Raw genomic sequence first — 19,869 nt, 5'->3', positions numbered from 1 at the left:
TTTCCTGACTGACAAGTAAAGCTGCAGCTTTGCTGAAGCAGACAGCATTTAGAAACTAAAGTGTATCCTGAATATTGAGGAAGTGCTCGAAGTCTAAGCACGCTGGAGTTTAAGTTCTGTGTTCTCTTGTTCTGTGCATTGTTGCTGAAAACCTTTGAAAATAAACAAAAAAAGCCTTCCCCAGGCTCAATGATAAATTCAATAGGAAATATATGTTGTTCTCTATTCATTTCCTCATTTTTTTTTCCCTCTTCTTTTTGCATTTATTACTGAAGCTTAAAATAACAAAAATGGATGCAGTGGTGGTTTGGTTACAACTCTTACAAACAGTATTTTTTTCTTCTTTTCCTCTTGGCATCACAAACAGCTTGAGCAATCTCTCCATAAATACCAATACCTTTAAGTTCCTTGACAAAAGTAACGCAAAAGGAATTGCAAGTAGCAGTTTCACCTTTGTTCAAACCCAGTGATTCCAATTCACTGGAGATCTGGCTGGTTTTCAATGTCGTGTTTCCATTTTGCCTTTCTCTACTTGGCCGTCATTGAATCTTTATTACATTATGTATTACCCCTTCATCTCCTGGTGGTTCTTCTCTTCTCTGTTTTGGCCCCTAATCCCAGTCACCATATTTTACGGTATTTACTGAATTTGGGACACACCTACTGTGTCAAGAGATTTTGCAACCCCCCTTTTGTGCATGTCAAACATTCTTGACCGTTGCAGTAGAGAAACCTACTCATAAACATATTAACTCCACCAGACAAAGGGAATCAGCTTATTCGCAATAACAGGAAACTGCTTTGTACAGGAAACAGTTGTGTCTGGCCAGAAAGCTCCAGTCTTTGGCCCACAATGGAATAATTTAGAAAGTGACTCCACCTGATTCTACGGAGGTGCCCTTCGGGTATATAGTCCTCACTAAAGGTTCGATTTTATACTGTTTGCTTCATCTTTCACACAGATATACGGTGCTCATCTTCTCTTGGCCACATTTGAAAAAATCGTACCTCCACAGTGACTCAGGGATATTTCTAAAATTGCTCACATGACCAATTCAAATAACTTTAAGCACCATGCTTTCTCACAAGGCGTAGCCGCTCTGAAGTGCCTTCTCTAAGCATGTCAAGGAGGTGAAAGAAGCCCTGTGCAATATGGTGTTTGGACGCTCCGTTAACTCTGACTGCCACTCCCCAGGCGCAACGCTGATTACCTCCCAGAGGCTGCAGTGAATGCGGGTAGCGGAAAATGCGATAAACACAGAATTTAGCAGGAAAATCACCAGGGGGAAGGGGATTCAATCCACCCCGGGGTGGGAGGCCGACGCCCAGGCCCCAGCACCGTGCCCAGGGGCTAGAAAATGGCGGCGGGCGGGAGGCACGCGGGGCTCTGACACCTCGACGGCCGAGAGCTCCCGACCCGGGGGCGGAGGAGCCGCAGCGGCCTAGGGCCACCTGCCCTGAAACGGGGCGGCCATGAGCTGAGCGCCGCGGGGGAGCGAGCCTTGCCCCGGGGCGAGAGAACCGACAGTGGGAAGACAGAGGAGGAGGAAAAGGGCAAAGACAGCAAGGGGCTGGCGGGGCCCCCTCAGGCGGGGCGGCCGCGGGGCGTCGGCCCCTTCCGCCTCCCGCCGCCGCCTCGGCCCCGCCCCGAGCGGCGGCGGCGGCGGCGGCCTGACCCCAGAGCCGTCCGCGGGCCGTCCCCTGGCCGGGCGGTGCGGAGCGGAGCCGGAGCCGCAGGCGCCGATATGGCCGCGCCCTGGGGTCTGCCCGCGCCCCTCAGCCCGGCGCAGCTGAAGCGGCTGGAGCAGCACCGCTACAGCGCGGCCGGCCGCTCGCTGCTGGAGCCCTGGCTGCAGCCCTACTGGGCCTGGCTGGTGGAGCAGCTCCCGCTGTGGCTGGCCCCCAACGCCATCACCCTCGGCGGCCTCCTGCTCAACTGCCTCACGGCGCTGCCGCTCGTCGCCTCCTGCCCCAGCGCCACCGAGCAGGTACCGCACGGCGGCCTGCCCCTGCCCCTTGCCCCCCCTGCCCGGGGCCGCCCCCTGGGCTCGGCACGGGTGCCCCGGGGCGGCCCCGTCAAGGAGCGTGGCTCCGCGCCGGGTGGCAGCGGGGCGGGGTCCCCGCGAGAAGCCGGGGAGGTGGCAACGCGCGGGTGTGCGGGGAGCACTGCGGGGTTCGGGTTAGCGGCGGGCAACACTTGGTGCCCAAAGGGCTACGGAGTCCCACGAAGGGGCGAGTTGGGCTTGGTGGGAGCCTCTCCCCTTGGTGCCCATCACCGAGCGGAGGGGACCAGGCCCTCACTGGCCCTACCATGGCACCAGCAGGCGCCACGTCCCACCTTGCATCCCACGAGAGTGCCTCTGCTCAGGCGGCTCGCTGGGAAAGAGCCGTAAGGCAGGTAGCCCCCTGCTCCAGCCTGTTCAGTTTCCCAGTGCAAAATTTTCATGGTAGTCACTGGTGGGAAATATCAGGGGAAGATTATTTTGTGTAGGGTCTTTGTGTCTTCGAAGGGTGGCTGTTGTTATTATTGTTCTCAAGGGCTTAAATCTTAACGGCAGAGATGGTAGTTGGTTTGTGGTTTGTTTTGTATTTTTCAATAACTTATACATACTTAGGCGAGTATTCTTGTTGACAGGAGCATCCTTATTTGCCCCTAATTCCTTTTCCCTTTGTGCTAGAAGAGGTATTTGTGGTAGTCATATTGAGAAACGGATCTGGGTCAAAACTAACCTTGCTTTGGTCTGACCCTAATTGCTTCTCTTATGCACATCAGCAGGTAGATGCGCTCTTGACATTACACACAGTAAGGAGACAGGAGGATGGAGTTGAGTGAATGGCTGGAAACCACAGGTTGTCGTCTTCTAATGGCACTTTCAAACTTAAAATGCTTGTAGAACAGTTACCTGGAGCTTGCTTTTGTGATGTAGATATCAATCCTGTGCCAGCTATGTGCCATGATGTTCATTTTAGCTTTTTTTTTTCGTTGTTGTTCAAATTATTTTTTCCTCTGAGGACTCATACTAAAATAGAAAAGATTGCCTTGCAGACGAGAATTACTTCTTCCAGGAAAGCTTAGGTTGAGTTTTAGGAACTTTTGCGTTTTTGTTTTTTTAATTGCAGAGGCTGCATTTTATAAGAACCTACAGTCTAAATTTCTCTGTTCAGATATCAGTATATCAATTATAAATGTGTAGAATAAAACCAGACTTCTCCTATTGTTTTATTCTTAGAGTGAGGACAAAAGTTCTGTTGCCTTCACGCTGTGAGCAGGCACTGACTTTTTTTTTTTTTTTTGCTGCACCCCTTGGTCATCATCATCTCTCTTCTGCTTGTTGAATGATTCAGCTTTTCTCCCACCTAAGATGTCAGATGTCTGGATGGCTTTTTAAAAAAGCTAAAACCGTTGCAACACTAATAGGTGTTGTATGTGCTATTGTAATACCTACTTTGTACTTTTAATTTGAATGTGTGGGCTGCAAAGGCTAGGGGGAAGGTAGAACTGAAAATCATGTCAAAGATGACCAAATCACAGACCGAACTAATAGGATAGAGCGTTTCTACATAACCTCATTGCGCTGGCAAGCCACTTGCTCCATTCATGAACAAGTCTTGATCACCTGATGCAGCGGATTAATAAGGATGTGTCATGTTCTCTTGGTGGAGGTGTAGGAGCACTGCATAGAAAGAAGTAGCAAGCAGGTTTTTTCTTCGGTTGGCTTGTGTGTTGTTTTTTTTAAGAGTTGTTTTGTGTGGTTGTGTTTTCTACCATAATGAGTCTTAATTGAGCCATTTTTAAAAGTCCTGCTTCGAAAGCTCTGAAGTCTTGATGTCTGTACAAGCCATCCGAAACAAAGAAGACTGGTAGTTGGTAAGCCACGAAAGTAAGTCTTACGAATAAAAGCATCCTCAAGCCTGGTCAGACCGGAGTCCCACCTAGCTCATGCTGCAAACAGAGCTCTTTCCTGTGGTGTGCCCTTCCGGCTGCCAAAAGACAGCAATTCAGGAGTTTCCCAGCAATGCGTTCTACTCAGATACTTGTTAGAACAGCAACAGATGGATCTATTTCCCCACAGGCACCTACCCCTCCATGATTTTGCCTTCTGAATTCTTTGTTTTGAGCCTGTTTATACTTTCAGTTTCCATTATGTCCTATTTTAGTGAATTTCCACAATTTAATAATTCTTTCCCTGCCAAACACAATGCAATTAATGTCTAAAACCATACGATGCTCCCTTGTCCTCTTACTGTGTGGCAGTTATTTCCTCCAGTCATCTCCATCAGCATCAATAGCTACTGAAAGTTACTGAATAAACGCAACATGTTTTGGCTTTATAAATATTCTCTGCTTTAGTAATGTCTTCCTGCCTAGAAGCAGCATGGGTTGTATCGCTGTCTTCCGTAAATGCACACTTCAACATAAGCCTTCTTATCTCTGCCTGAGTCATTAGCAGGCTACACCCCTCAAGCGCTGCTGGAACTAAAATCCACGTCTGTAGATTTTTATAGCGTTAGTCCCAGTTTCCTACTCGGTCCATGTAACTGAGGGCAGGACAACAACCTATAGAAATAACATATGCTACATTTGCTGTGGTGGGTGGTGGGGGCATTTTTGTGTTCTGTAGAGAGTCGATATATCTTCCTTACTGTGATTGCAGGCTCTGTCTTTTTTCTTTCTTCCTTTCTTTTTTTTGGATACTAACCATAGAATATTTAAGAATTAAAAGTTTTGCTGACTTAAGGTAAGAACAGTGTGTGTTTCCTGCATTAGTGTAAAAGGAGCACATCTTATATGAGGATTTATGCCATTTATGCCACCCTTTGTTAGTGAACAGTTTGTTTTGCCAAGAAAAATGCTCTACAGCAAGCTGACTTCTCTGAAGTAGGTGCAGTTACTTCATTAGATTTTGCATGTGAAACCCTAGTACCCCTTCCCATTCTGAGGAAAACTGACATGTTTTTTTCCTTGCATCAATACCAGGAAGAAAACTGGCTGAAGATGATTTTCCCTCTATCTTTTTTTAAAAAAAGAGAAATAAATCTCTGCTCCTGCCCCTCTCACAGTTGCTCATTGAGGGACCCAGCTTCAGTAAACCTTAGAGCTCAGCCACAGGTCTCTATAATATCATGGGGAGCTAGAATTTTAGCATAGGATTTTCATACTAACAGTTAACTATTTACATCTATTAAAAAATCCTCTAGCAGTTATAGCAGGATCTAAGCAAAGAGTGGCCAAAAGTGATCGGAGGGAATTTCATCCAGTGATAAAGATTTGTCCCACATGCTGTCAGCTCTTGTGTGCCATCGTGTCTCGTTTGGTTGTGTTGTTTAAGGCCTTTCTGTCTGCTGTCCAGAATTTCACGGAGGTCCCCGGGAACAGGCAGGGAAAAGCACAGGTTGTGGACTCGCAGTTTGAGGAGTGATGGAAAAAGGGGTAGGGGCTCTGGCGAGCTTGTGCAGGGAGCAGAGCTTGGGAGGGACAGGAGGCAGGGAGGGCTGACTTGGTAGAGTTGAGTTGCTTTAAAAATGGCACAGTGACTTTATAAAAGGGTGCAGTGCCTTGCTGCAACATGCTAGCTAGAAAGCTGTATGTCTGAAGAGCCCAAAAAGCAGGGGAGGAGCCAGATGACTCCAGCTGACCCTACTATTTACTGCTTGGAGGGAGAATAACGTTGGCAGGGTGCTGCCCCTGCTTCTCTCTCTTTTAAGACCTCCCTCAAAACAAAAACATCAACAAACTCTAAAAAGTAAACCCTTTAAACTGAAATCAGGGTTGTCTGTCTTTATTTTCCCCCCTGTCAGAGGGAAGGTATTGACAGGCATGGCACTGTAAATAGAAAGGGCACACGGGAGCTTTGCAGGAGAGACGGAAGAGGCAGATACAAGGGTGCGGTGGAGCAGTTGATAGGGACTGAGATCCTGGGGGCTGTGAGGGAAGGAGCTCTTGGCCGGGCAGAGGAAAGGCGTGAAGCACTGACTGGGGTGGGGAACCCGCCCGACACCCAAGGAGTGAAGAACAGAGTGCTCCAGGAGTGAATGGCAGTAATTGCTATTTGGCATAAAAGAAGGCAGCGAGGTTCGGGAAGCCCTGGCACAGAAGGACAGAAGCTCTTTCAGAGGGAGCTTGTTGAGGAGAGGAGGGTGCTGGAGGAATGCGGGGAGTCCCCAGGTGCATGAAATGTACTTGGGCTGTACTAGGATTTTTTTTTCTGTCCCCTTGTTGTAATGCAGATTTAAACAGCCCCTTCCCTTCTGTTATTGTTAGTCTGGTTGTACTTAGGGCTTCGTGCTGAAAAGTAAGGGAAACGATAAACGTTTTTGGGGGGGAGGAGGAGGAAGTTCCATAAAAATGGCTAAGATAGTGTATGGCTAAGTTCAAGATAGAGCAAAATTAGGGCTGTGTCGTTGGACTGAGGAAATGAGATTATGACTGAATATGATGCGTAATGAAGGGGGGGGAGGGCAAATATTTAAATGTTGCAGAAACTCGGGCTGTTGAACTCCCTGGGCTTGAATTTTGCTTGAAATAAGTGGTGAGGGATCTTCTCAGCATATCCAGTCTTCTGTAGCTGTCCTCATGCTCTTCCGTGGTGTGCTGTCACGCGAGCAGGAGGCTCTGCGAGGACTGCTCTCCAGCCTACACCTTCTCCTGAAGGCAAAGCATGCTGCACGGTCCTGTCAAACTCCGTATGCACATTATCTTGGCATCCTTAAACACTGGTATGACGGCCTCCGGTTCATCAGGCAACCTGACCTGTACCAGACCTACATTTGACAAGATTCTAGAGCTGTATAATCTTTCAGACATCCCTTCTAATTTAAGCAGAGAAGCTTTTTATTATTACTATTTTTTTTCTTTCCAGCAGGGTTTGTGTTCTCTCCCTAGTTCTATTAGAATAGCATCTGGCTCTGGCCAAATAATGCATTTGCTTGGACAGGATATAACTTTGGGCAGAGATAATAAACACCTCATCAGTGGAAAGCTGATGGTTACTGGGAGCCTCCTGACCTTTCCGCCGGGTCTGTGAGCGGTGTCAGCATTCTCAAATGCTCCCACTTCTCCAATTTGCGAACTGCTTGGGCCCAACGTGGGAAGATGGCCAGGGACATCCCTGGGTGGAGGGCCAGGCGTGTGAGAAGGCGGAGGAGATGGCAGCTACAGCTGTATCGAGAGGGTGGATGGCCGAGAATCGGTGGTGGTTAGGAATTTTGGAACCCTCGGTGTACCTTTGGTGTTTGGAAAACTGTTTTACTGTATAAAAATTACATCATCCATTTAACCTGCTAAAAACGCATAGCTGACGAAAATGGTCTTTGGTCCTTGCCACCTTGGGTTCAATTTGAACTGAGAGGCCAGGGATGAAATGCTCCAGATCGTGTTTCTAAGCCCTCTGGCAGTTTGGATGCCGCTGTCCCTGCTCTTAATGGGATCCTCCCCCTCCCCACAGCTGTGGGGATCCTCTGTTACAGGTATTAGTGGGTACAGGTGATCCTCACTGGGAAGAGGAGGCAAGCTCTCCCCCTCTTTCTGGGTTGTTGAGGAGAATTGTTGTAGTTTTTGGAGTCTGGGGGCTGGTTGGTTTGGTGTGCCTCAGCAGGAGCTAAGGCAAGCAGGCTTGGGTCAGTGGTCTTGGTGCTTATGCCCATCATATAACTTGCAAATAGGCAAAAGCCCTTGTTTTGCCAAAAGATCTAATAGAGAGGTCAGACTTGTAGCTGCTTTGCTTTTTTGAGGCGCAAGGTGAGGTAAACATTGACAATGTTACCTTGAAGAAGATTTCTTATATCACATATTGTGGAGCTACGGCAACTTTTTCATAAACTGACGGCAGTAACCAGCGAGCAGACTTTCTGTTTTCATTAGGATTGAGGCTGTATTTCGTGGAGCTTGCCTTTCAGAAGTCTGTGATAATACCAAGCATGTGGCATAAAACATTACAACTAATGATAAAAAAAAAAAAGTGACACAACAGGTTTTTGTTCCTGACTGTTTCAGTTATGGAAATGATCCGGTTCAATAGGAACCTGCCCAGACGCTGGCATTTGACTTAGGAGGTGATCTGAGCCTCAGGCATCCAGGAAACCCACGGTGGCCTGGGCAGAGCTGCCAGGCGTGGCCTGGTTTTCGTGTCCTGATCCCGGGATTACCACGACGAGCGTCGATGGATCTAAAGCTAGCTTTTTGTAACTTGCAGGAGTACGTCACAGCAAGGGGCGCCTCATAAAACCCTGAGAACAATCGAAGTAATATTGGTGATAAATTTGGGAATGTCTTTAAAATTATTGCAATGAATGCCTACAATGAAACTGTTAGCTTCTCCCAGCCTTTCTGCTCGTAGAGCTTCATCCATAAATCTGCGTCAGGAGCTGGCTTGTTCGAGAATATCTGTTTTTCTCTCTACAGCAAAGTTACTCTGCAGAAGCCCATATAGCTGCTCTGGTACCTTTAATATGTGGATTGTGTCACAAGTAAAGTGATCTTAGCTTCAAGAGGGTCCTAACTGTGCTTTTACCTCTTGAAATACTGATCTGTGGTGGACAGCCCGCTCTTGTAGCCGCTGCCTCCCTGCAGGACGTGTGCCCAAATGAGCTCAAAGCAAAGAAGGCCCTGGGGCTCTCAGTCCCTCTGCACAGCTCTGTCATTTACTGAGCCACCACAGCAGTGGACTCCTCCTGCTGCTGGTAGGCTCTGTCCCCTTTGTTACAGGAGATAAACTTTATCAAAAAACAACTAAGAACTCACTCCCTGGTTTAACCAAAAAACAAACTACTTTTAGTTGAACTGGACTGACAAGGGAGAAGAAACTTAAACACCTGGACTAATTCCACTGGTAACCATCAAGCGCTTATTGCTATCACCACCTGACCTGAATTTCCAAAGTGTGATCTTTGGTGTTTTGTTGAGTTTTGTTTGTTTCTGTCCCATACCTGTATGTTAAATATCAGTTAGCGTGCAAGTGTATACTCTCCCTCTTTCACCTGCTCAAGGCTTCCAACTTTACCTGTGACTTACAGTTTTTTCTTGGTTTCCTTGGGGAGAGGTGGCCTGGCCAGTTTTGAACAATGTTGTGACTTTTCTTCATTTGTATGAACATACAAATCCAAACTTCCTACCTATAACTGGAGTCCCTAATTCTCTGACTGTTGCTTCAAAGCTGGGTGAAGCAGCCCAGCTTTTCTGACTTCTAATGGAGGAATTTTTAGTTAATGAAATTATCCAAGTAACAGGTAGCAGGAAAACCATAAATTTGCTGACAGTACTGTTTCCATATTAGAATCACAAAAAAAAGTGACAACACGTAGCCTTTGATACATGAGGAAGTCTTAAATAAAAAACTACGGCTGTTTTCAGGCTCAGATCTGAACCCCTCTTAAGCGCAATTCTCGGGGAGGGTGTTTTGTGATCAGTGTAATTTGAGGCATAACATTTTCTAACGAAAATCCTGGAGTACAGTGATGAGGAGGAAGAATCCTTTGGAGAGGCAGCTCATGGCATCTGTGTTCTTATTGCTGCCTTCCCCTGTCCCTTGTAATAAATTGATTGGCAACTGTCAATTTTTGCTTTTCCCCAGCAGTGGCACTGGGTCCATCTGAGTAGGGACAAGCCTCAGCTCACTGAGAGGTTTGATCAGTTGTCTCTAATAGCCGTGACTAGGCTTACGAAATACATACGCATAATCGTACTGGTCTCTTTGCACTACAGGAGAGGAACTGTAGAGGTGTAAAGCCGGAGCAAGCAGCCTCTTAACCTGGGAGTGGAAAAGAATTAAGTGTTGTGGCTGCTCCCTTATTTAAGCTGCAAGTTGCATTTCCAACATTTATACCTAACTTCAGTGCTTTCTTCATGAACAGCACTTCCAAATGTTAAGGATACCGCTGGAATCCACTTGAGGCAAGTGTGTAACCAGTATTTTGTTCGAGAAGTGTTGGAAGTAATTTTTAGTAAAAACAAATTCCTGGACAAATGAAGACATACTGACTTCGTGTATGAAAATGATCCATTTGAAAGGTACTAGTGTGTAGGATGATTCCTTTGAACCTAAGACTGATGTTAATATAGCTGATCCACAGATTGTTTTGAAACTCTAATAGTCAATATTAACCAGATAGTTGTTCGTTTGTATTTAGCGAATGGTTTAATTTCTTCAATTTAATTTCCAAAATGCATATATATTCAGGTTTTGTATGTTGGAAAAGAGCTTCTTCCATAAGAGCTAAAGTCTTTTATTTAGTAAAATGTAACAGGTTTTAATATCTATGTTGTAAATCTGAGCAAATGATCCGGATATCTATCACGTGAACTGCTGAGAAGGTTCATAAGTGTCTTGCTACTACTTTCTTTTTTTAAATTAGTTTCACTTTCATAACATTTTTCAGCACAAAGCATACAACAATAATAGAAATACTGCAGTCTTAGGGTGGAAAAATAAGAAGGGACACTAAAGTTTGGTTTTGCTTTTTAAAATAAGAGTAGAAAGACCTCTGTTTCCCTGGGGTACCTGGAATAGTTCATTATGGTAGTTACTACACATAGTAGTTACTACAACTCACATAGAGACTAGCGCCCAGAATTTGGTTTGTCCATTAACTAAACAGCACGATGTGGTATGGTTCTGTGCTGCACGATATTTTACTTTTAATGACGTAGATTATTGGCTAAGGATTTGGGAACTGCTTAGTGACCTTTTATATGGATCTCTTTCAGGCACCTTTTTGGGCATACATCCTGGGTGCGTTAGGACTTTTTATCTACCAGTCGCTGGATGCCATTGATGGGAAGCAAGCGAGAAGAACAAACAGTAGTTCTCCTCTAGGAGAACTCTTTGATCATGGTTGCGACTCTATTTCCACAGGTAGCCTTAATCTACTGTTACCCATCCTAGTTTTAAAAATGTTACGTGTTTTCAAGAGGAGCTGACTAGTCACAGACTTGTTGAAATTGGAAGGAACCTCTAGAGATTGTTTATTCCAGATCACTGCTCAGAGCAGGATCAGCTAGTTCCCTTCTTTTGGGATAACTCCCCAATCTCCTGGTCACCTTTGCATCCCTGACCAGTATCAGGGAGGGTATTTCAGAAGCACCTTTAGCAGGTATTGGGTAATACACAATCTGCTCTTACTGGTTGTACATCTTCATCTGCTTTGAATGAGCTAGATGATGAACAAAATATTCACTAAGAGGATTTTAAGTGCCTAAAAGACTGACGTTGGCACATGAGACTAAGGGCTTTGCTTTAAGTAAGAGGTTCCAAAATATCATTTGGGTAGTAGGGCATCCAGCCTGGTGGCTAGGAGGAGGATTTATGTTCCTTGTAAGAATGGATTTTTAAAAATTTGGTTTGGAGTCCTGAAAAAGCCTTGCTCAGCTTTACTTTCCATAACCTAGCTGCTGTTGGTGGCAATACCTTCTGGTAGCACTTCTACAACAGCTTAATGGCCAAAACGTTTGCCTTGGGAGCTGGTATGTTCTTTATGCCTTCTCAGCAGAGTGCTAACCGTTGGTCTCCCTGAGCTGGGCCCTGCAATTGGAGCTGTGTCTGTGACAAGATGACAAAGCCCACAGAGGGAACGACCATTGTAGGCTGGAAAGTGTGGCCCTCGCGTTGAAGAGCAGGAGTCCTGTGCCTGGGTCTCTCCCACCAGGACTGTCCCTGACGTTAGCTACTTATTAAAGTATCAGTCATATAATTGTTTTTGTTATAGTGATGTAAAATGCCTTGTGATTTAATTTCTCTTAACTGCAAGCAAAGAGGGTATGTGACTAACATGTTCATTTCTGCTTTTCAGTTTTTGTTGTCCTTGGATCCTGCATAGCAATCCGACTAGGAACAAATCCTGACTGGTTGTTTTTCTGTTGTTTTGTGGGACTGTTCATGTTCTATTCTGCTCACTGGCAGACATACGTATCAGGCATATTAAGGTTTGGAAAGTAAGTAGGTATCTTTAGAACTACATGTGACAATGCTTGGGGCTGCTAGCTACTTGATCACCTTTTCTTCTTCTTTTCTTTTTTTTTTCCCCTGCTCTGTATTCCTCTCACCTGCTTCCTTATCTCCCTTCTGCCCTAGCAGACTTGTGTTTTACCTGGCAAGAACTTTAAAACTCTGAGCTATACTGTGTACAGGACTTGTTCTGTTAGCAGCTGATTTTAGCTATATATGCTTTGTTTGCATGCATTTGGCTCTTGCCTGTGGATTCGTTTACAGAACCCATACAAGCACCATGCAGGCCAGAGCTGTCTTGCCCACAATGTAAACAAGCTCCCTGTGTAGGAATAGGAACAGAGCAAGCATCTATGCTACCTCTCTTCATAATCTCCTTGACATGGAACAGGTTCAGCCCAGGGGACTCTGAACCACATGAATTTTTAGAGAATTTTCCCTGGCAATAAATACATTTCTTTTCTACAAACGTGTTCAGTTTCCTTTGAACAAGCTCTGCATCCAGCACAGGCCTAGGCAGGGAGTTCCACAGAGTTATGCCAGTGCTCAAAGAATTACCCCAGGTTTATTTGGGGGTTTTGCTTTTAATCTGGCTCATAATTGGCTTTGATGTCCATGAGGCTTTGTGTTAGTTCTCAGTTCTAGTGACTTCTGTGATGCTGCTCATGACTTTGTAGAAATTGAGTCTGTTCTCACTAAATTGTAGGAGGAGGGGTCATTGACAATCATATAACAGATACCAATTTCAATTTAACTCTAAATGTGTGGGGAATGCTGTACCCTCCTGTAGCCGTGGTGGTGCCTAGTATGGTCTTTTGCTGTCTTTAAACAAAGAGCTGCACTTTAGTGATTTCTGAAAAGAGGAAAAGCGACATCCTTCGCAGCAGTGTTTGAAACGTGACCGATGAAGGCTGTCCTTGTGATAATCCTGGTCGTGTTGAGCTGCCTGCTAGCTCTGTCCTGCAAGAAGCACCTTTAGCACATCAGAGCATCGCTGGTCACGCAGGCCAGTGGTCAGCTATCTTTGCATGCTGTTTGGTGTCTATCTCCCAAGCAAGCTGCCTCTGCGGTAATGTTGAGAGATCTTTTTCTTGCTGATAATGCATTTTGCCACACAGACTATAACTCTTGTACCCGCTTACCCATCCTGCTTTTTTTAAATGATATCTGTAGACAAAAATAGATGCTTTTTTAGAGTGATGGTTGAAAGAGGGTAACTTCTGTACGTGACAGTGGACTGCAGTGGAAATGGACTACGCTGTAAGCACAGGGATTTTGTACCATTGTTTTTCTGTGCCTTCTGCTCCTGCATAAAATGTGAGAATGATTTCCCTATATTAAGAAGGCACTGAGTCTCGCATACCATGTAAATCTTCTTCACTAAAAACTTAGTGGCTTCTGTGTAAATACATCGGTAATGCATAGTACAAGCAGTTTGGAATGGTCTGGTGTTCCATGCTTGCTGTTTGAAGCTGAGCAGACACAACTTTTCTCTGAGATAACTTATTTCTGTTTAGTGAAAGCAAATCAGAACTTTTTCAAGGCTCGCAACTTTCTCTCCTAGGCATAGAGGTGAGAGTCTAAATGAAGGCAATAGTATACAGCTGTAACTATGATAATACATAATATGGATGGAAGCTTTCACTGATGCTGTTCCTGAATTAGTGACATTTGATTTTGGAAGTTAAATGCCAGGTGAGTCTTAGCATTGGTGGCCAGGAAGGATCAGAGCAGCTGGATACCGTGCCACTGTCAGGCTATGTAGAATACTGTCTTGCCTGATAAAATCTTTGGACTTAAATTTGTGCTGTGTTGCAATCAACTGTCTGAGCCGCTGTAAAATTAAGTACTAAACTTTGTCACATACAGTGACTCAGCTCGGAGTTCAAGCCTCCTTCCCCTCCAACAATAAAAACTGCTGTACAGCTCAGAAATCCAGGTTTAATTGTACAGAGTGCAAAGTCTGAACACTTGAATTTGCGTCTGAATGCTTCTGCGTGACGTAACAGCCAAACTCAGTGTGCATCTGCAGCAGTAACTGAGCAGTTGTGATGCTTCTTCCCTGGTAGAGGAAAAGCCCACTCCCAGCAGCACTGTCCTATTTCCCCCGCGCGCTCATGTCATTGACTTGGAGCCAATTCACTAAACAGGCAGAAAACAAAAACTTGCACGAGGAAACAATTCGGCTTTCTGGCACCTCGTGGTCTGGTGAGTACTACAGCCAGCAGAAGTGAGGGAGCAGAATGGCACAGGAGGGAGAGGACGGCCTGTTCTTACAGCTTTGAGCAGTGACGAGCACCTCAGCATGGCATCTGGTTGTGACTTAATGACTCTTCTAAGACAAAGAGTCTGAAATCTGTGGTGAAACTTTGCATATTTTGTCACTGTCTTTCATTTGAAAGTTTAACGTTACTGTGAGTGTCAAGATCAGATAAATGTTTTCCATTAGCCAAGAGCTGATTCCTATCTCCTTTTTAAAATGCACTGTTTTCTGTACAGATAGTTTGCATGCTAAGCAAGAAATGAAACAACTTGACTTTGGTCACAGTACTTTAAAATAGCAAATCTGTTTAACTGCTTACAGGAATGTCACATTTTAAACATCCATTTTTACCGCTTGCCAGTAACTTCAGTACAAAGATCCAGTACCTGTCTCAAAACCTTCACTAGCATAAACAGTACATTAGACATGCACTTTTATTTACTTATTTATTTAAAAGCTGTATGGAAAGTATTGACTCTTTCTCTTGAAAGTATCTTTCTCTTGAGCCTCTGATGTTCTTTTTGTTTTTGTAAGTTTTGTAGGGTTTTTTGTTTTTGTGTGTGGTTTTTGTTTTGTTTTTTACATATTCACGTCTTCTCAAAATAAAACATTTCAGTGATCAGAGACAGTAAGACAGTAAGGCTGTCTTGTCTGAGAACAAAAAAGGTGGAATTCAGAGTCTAGAAGGCGTACAAGGCCACCTGTTTTATAAAATGTTTTACGGAAAAAAGCACCATGGCAATTATGACCTCTGAAACACGACAGATGTTCAGCTATTCACTAACTCAGTCCTCAAAATACTGCCCTTATGTTTTGCAGGCTGTATCTGTCAAGTTGTCATGATACAATGGCTTAAAGAAATCCCTTCTGTCCCATTCTGCTTTTCATGGTTCCTACTTCTGTATGATATACTATTAATGGAAATGTTTGACTATGAGCTTGCCTTAATGTTTAACTTTGATTTGTTACTCACCCAAGAAGTCTGTAGATTTATTCAAAATTCTAAAATAGTTAACAACGTATTCATTCAGCACTTTTTTCCTCTATTAAAAATGTATGTAGCTTGTTCTAGATAGGCTTATAGGTTTAATTTTAAAGGTTAACCAAAGATGTGTGCCTCCAGGTAGATTATCTTTCTCAGTCAAGGAAAATCATATTCTTTATGCATTTCATGGCTTGAGGAGGTAATTTGAAATAACTGGGTTTTGATCTGTTCTCCCTGCCCCCATCCCCTATACTCAAAAGGAACAGAACCTTTCTTTCAACTAAATTTCTATTCTATTCTTTTCTTCCTAGAGTTGATGTAACTGAAGTTCAGATAGCCATAACGCTGCTGCTTTTGATATCAGCGTTTGGTGGAACAGCAATATGGGACTATAAGGCAAGTGTATTAAGAATGCAGTGTTCGGGTAGAGTACGGAGCTCCTGTTGAGTTCCCAGTTTCCATGGTATTTGAAGCCATCCTGTGCAACTATCCCCTTCTAGTTCTCTAATGTTCTGTTTTGTTTTCTTGTACAAACAGAGGTTATATTTACATTGTAGTTAACTTAGATATAACAGTATGACTTCCTATACACAAATTTAGAGCTGTGTAGAGGAAAAAAGACCCTATCTGCCATACGTAAACTTCTGATCTTCTACCGATACTCTGTTTGTAATCAAGCTTTAATACATTTTTTTGTTAGCTTTCCTTTGTGTATTTTATTGTAAGACAGACATATCTGTTCAGCTAAATGATTTATAGGATCATTTTATTGATCCTATATTTAGGATCAATATTTATTTTTAGAAAGCTTTATTTTAAAATTGAAAGATTAAATGCATTAATCTGTCAAAACTATGGGATGAAATAATTCAGATTTACATGTCAGTGGAGATGTACTGATTTTTAATGGGTTATGTCAGAGCTGACATAAATGTAAATACCTATATTTAAAGAATTGTTTTCTGTCCAAAACACAAATAAAATATTTTTGTCTGGCTTTTATTCTGATCTTTAAAGATGCACTTCAGTATGCATCAAAAGTATATGAGACTAACATCATCTTTTGTAGTATCCTTACTTAGAAATAAATAGTTCTGTTTGGTCATAGGAAACAGAAGAGCTGAGACAATTCCATGGTGTTGATAACCCATGGATATTGATCTAAATATAAACCACCAACTAATTCAAACTAGTTCACCAGTTTGCACAGTCATTAGGAAATCTTTAGATGAACCTTGTTTCCCTCCTCCATCCTTTAAGGTGCTTTTTGCTCTGTTTTCAAACAGCATATTTTTGTGTTGCTAAACAAAGTAGGTACATTAAAATTTAAACAGTAGTGAAGTATGATTGTTTCTTCTTCAGCCATAAAATCTGTGGTAGTTATGCTGTATCTCAAAACAATCTACATTCAAAAATATAATCAGTGGTTTCAATTTATTGCTACTTCTTTTTTTTAATCCTCTGCTGCCTTTGGAAGTTTCCTTGAAACTGCAATTGATTCTGAAGGTAACTGTTTAACTAAAATTTTTATCTGGAGATTATCCTAAATGCAAAGATACAGCATACAAACAACATATACCAAAACACAAGGCAGGCAGATGGTGTTTGTGTTTCCTGGGGTTCAGTATTGTTTTACCCACTGAAATGGAAGGATCTATCCTTCCTGCCCCTCCCATGTCCTGGCAAGGCAGTAGTCTATGTCAAGTTTTTTGCTTATAATGTTCTTGAAATATTTTTACTACATAAGGATATACAGAGCAAAATCTGGCTTAACTTCATGACCAGAACTTAAATACTCAAAAGTTGAGTTTAAACATTCCCAAAAGAAACGTGACATCTCCTAAATAAGGAAACAAATTCCAAATACTGTCTTCCAGAGCTTGTTCCCAGGAAAACAGTAGTTCAAATAAAATGACTGCTTATAAGGTTTCAGTAGCTTTTTTTAATCACTTCTTTTCTTAAAAAACAAACAAACAACGACACTCTTACCATTGACCTTTACTATCTTTCTGTTGTTTTTCTTGCTAAGGTCCATTTGGTAGGCTTAGAGCTGAAGTTTTTTGCGGTTTTTGGCATACTGTGTGGAACAGCGCTTTCTTTTTTCAATTACTTCCGTGTCATCTTCGGTGGAGGGGTTGGAAAGAATGGATCTACAATAGCAGTAAGTTACACCCATAATTTATTGGCCTTCAGATAATCATAAGGGTTTTTATCAGTTTAAGCATACAAGCATATGAATTTCACACCTTAATGATGCTCATTTGTTGTTTGGAGTGTTTGATGGCTAAAGCAAAGACTTCAGTACCTATCTGCTCTCTTCCCGTTCCTGGATTTCTTCCATCACAGGAACCAACAGTGAATTTTCTTACAGAATTGCATAGAAGTCACCATAAGGATGCCAATAGTATTAGCATAATGCAAATGGCCTTTCCCCGAGTTTTGACAACTCTAATTACTTTTATTTAGTGGGTGTTGCAGTATTTGTAAAATGTTGGTCTTACATTGTGATTGAAGCTGAAGATGAGTTTTCTGTCCCTTTGTATTTCAGGGAACAAGTGTTCTTTCACCAGGTGTACACATTGGGCTACTTATTACACTGGCTGTTGTGATCTATAAAAAATCTGCAACCCAGCTGTTTGAAAAACATCCCTGCCTGTATGTCTTGACATTTGGATTTGTGAATGCTAAAATCTCACAGAAGTTAGTGGTAAGTAATCTTGTTTCAGTCGTAAACATAAAATGTTTCCTGGCTTAACACTTGCTTTCTGAATCAGTGAGCATTATGCAAGTTTTCCTGTTCTGCCCTGCCTCCCTATTACCAGTTTCACTATGACCAATACTCTGAAATAGACTCAGGCTCCTCCAGAGAGATTATTGTATATGATACCGATTTAAAAATAAAAATAAAAAAATAGTTCAATGTATTGGTTAGAAATTTTGGTTTTATTTAGCTTACTCCTAGAAATAAATTGTAGCTTATACACTGACTTTAACATCAGAAATGCAGTTACTGCCTTAACTAGCAGTGCCTTACTAGCTGTGCCATGACTTCTGACAATTATAAAACATGAATTTACATCCTTATTAAAATGAGGAGATAAATTTTTCTACCTTTTGTCTCTTCTGTAATTAATAACCTTGTCAATGTATTTAAAAACAACAAAACTAAAACTGGTATTCTGCAGGCTTTCTAGCTAAACAGGAATTCACCTACTTGTCTACATTACTAACTTGGTTCAGGAGAACTCTGTTAAGAAAACTGAGCCTTAAGATTGAACCTGAGGCAATGTATGTCAGCCAGTCGGGGATGCTTCTGAGCAAAGCATGTTTTGCCTTGATGCCTTATGCATAGCTTTGAGGGTCATCTGCTTCAGAGGCAAATCGGTACAAGCAGTGGGGAAAGGCTTTTGCCAGGTTTAGCTCCCCCGGTTTTCTGATACTATTGCAGGTCTTGTTCTTAACTCACTAGAGTGAGGAAACTGCAGTAAAAACCTCTTAAGCTGTGCCAGGGTGTGAAGCTGGATGGAGAGTTTCCAATACAGCACTTAAAAAGTAAGAGTGGGGAACCCAGTCAAATAGCTAAAATGCACGGAGATAGATGTAATTAACTGTATTACAAAAGAACACTGCAGGACCTTTGTACCGATTTTTTTACATAATAGTCAAGATATACTGATTATTGAAATAACTGATATCACTCATTGAAGTGCTACATATTGACTGAGTAACCTGGAAAAAGGTTATTTGGCCCTTAAGAAAAAGCCCGTCAGGGAGCAGCAGGCTCTGGAGCATTTGTGAAGCCCTTGGCCTGTCTTCTGCTTATTTCCCAAAAGCCCCTTTGGAGCAGGCAGGAGCAGGCAGCTGACGTGTAAGGACATCATGCTTTCTCGCAACTCAGGTGGAAGCTTTCTGGTAGATACAGTGATCTTGCAGTAGTGCATTCTGTGGGTTGTGTTGTTGTTTATTTTTAAATAGGTGGCTCACATGACAAAAAGCGAGATCTGTCTTCAAGACACTGCATTTATTGGGCCAGGACTTCTGTTTTTGGACCAGTACTTCAACAGTTTCATTGATGAATATATTGTTCTATGGATAGCATTGGTAAGCATTTTGCTTTGCATTTTTCATGTGGCGCATATTTAAAGGAATGGATTGAGAACTGTCTCTGACATTCTGCTCTGCCATTTTGGACTTGCTCGATTTCACCTGCCATTGTGGAAGGAATGCCAGGATACTGTGTAAATACATGTTTTGGGAGCTAGCTGGCTTTCTTTCCTTGGAACGGAGATCTGAAAGTAAAATGACAGATCTCTCCTGTAATTATGCTTTAATTCAGGTGGTTTGTTTAAAGTTACTCTGCTAACTGCAGACTAACCTTGTTTGTCAAATTTTCGTAAGCACTTAGTGCTGTTTGTTTTTCTTCTTCTAAAGTAGACTAGTGTATATCATAGTGCTAACATGCTTCTTAAAATTGGATATATACTGATCAAAGCACAGCTGGGAGAGTTTTGAAAAATATGTTTTTAACCTGTTCCATTTTTGTTCTTTTTTTTTTTGAAGTTCATATCCTTGTTTGATATGCTGAGATATGCCACTGGTGTATGCCTACAGATCGCTGCTCATCTTCATATACATGTCTTCAGAATTTCATCTCATCAAGCTCCTGAACAGGTTCAAAACCA

At 42.8% G+C, this 19,869-nt stretch overlaps 1 protein-coding gene across 1 annotated transcript in view; it reads left to right on the top strand.

The window, feature by feature from the left end:
* The first annotated feature begins 1,598 nt into the window (after positions 1-1,598).
* Positions 1,599-19,869, top strand: part of CHPT1 (choline phosphotransferase 1) — a 22,530-nt gene continuing 4,259 nt past the window's right edge. The window contains exons 1-8 of the mRNA XM_083830432.1: positions 1,599-1,988; positions 10,703-10,850; positions 11,785-11,926; positions 15,499-15,583; positions 17,217-17,348; positions 17,736-17,894; positions 19,163-19,288; positions 19,748-19,858. Coding sequence (XP_083686558.1) covers positions 1,746-1,988; positions 10,703-10,850; positions 11,785-11,926; positions 15,499-15,583; positions 17,217-17,348; positions 17,736-17,894; positions 19,163-19,288; positions 19,748-19,858 — 1,146 coding nt within the window. The 5' untranslated portion in view covers positions 1,599-1,745. The remainder of the gene's footprint in view (positions 1,989-10,702; positions 10,851-11,784; positions 11,927-15,498; positions 15,584-17,216; positions 17,349-17,735; positions 17,895-19,162; positions 19,289-19,747; positions 19,859-19,869) is intronic.

This window comes from Anser anser (genome assembly GCF_964211835.1).
Source record: "Anser anser genome assembly, chromosome: 1".
Taxonomy (NCBI): Eukaryota; Metazoa; Chordata; class Aves; order Anseriformes; family Anatidae; genus Anser; species Anser anser.
Note: the sequence above shows the minus strand (reverse complement) of the source record. Positions and strands in the feature narration are given on the sequence as shown.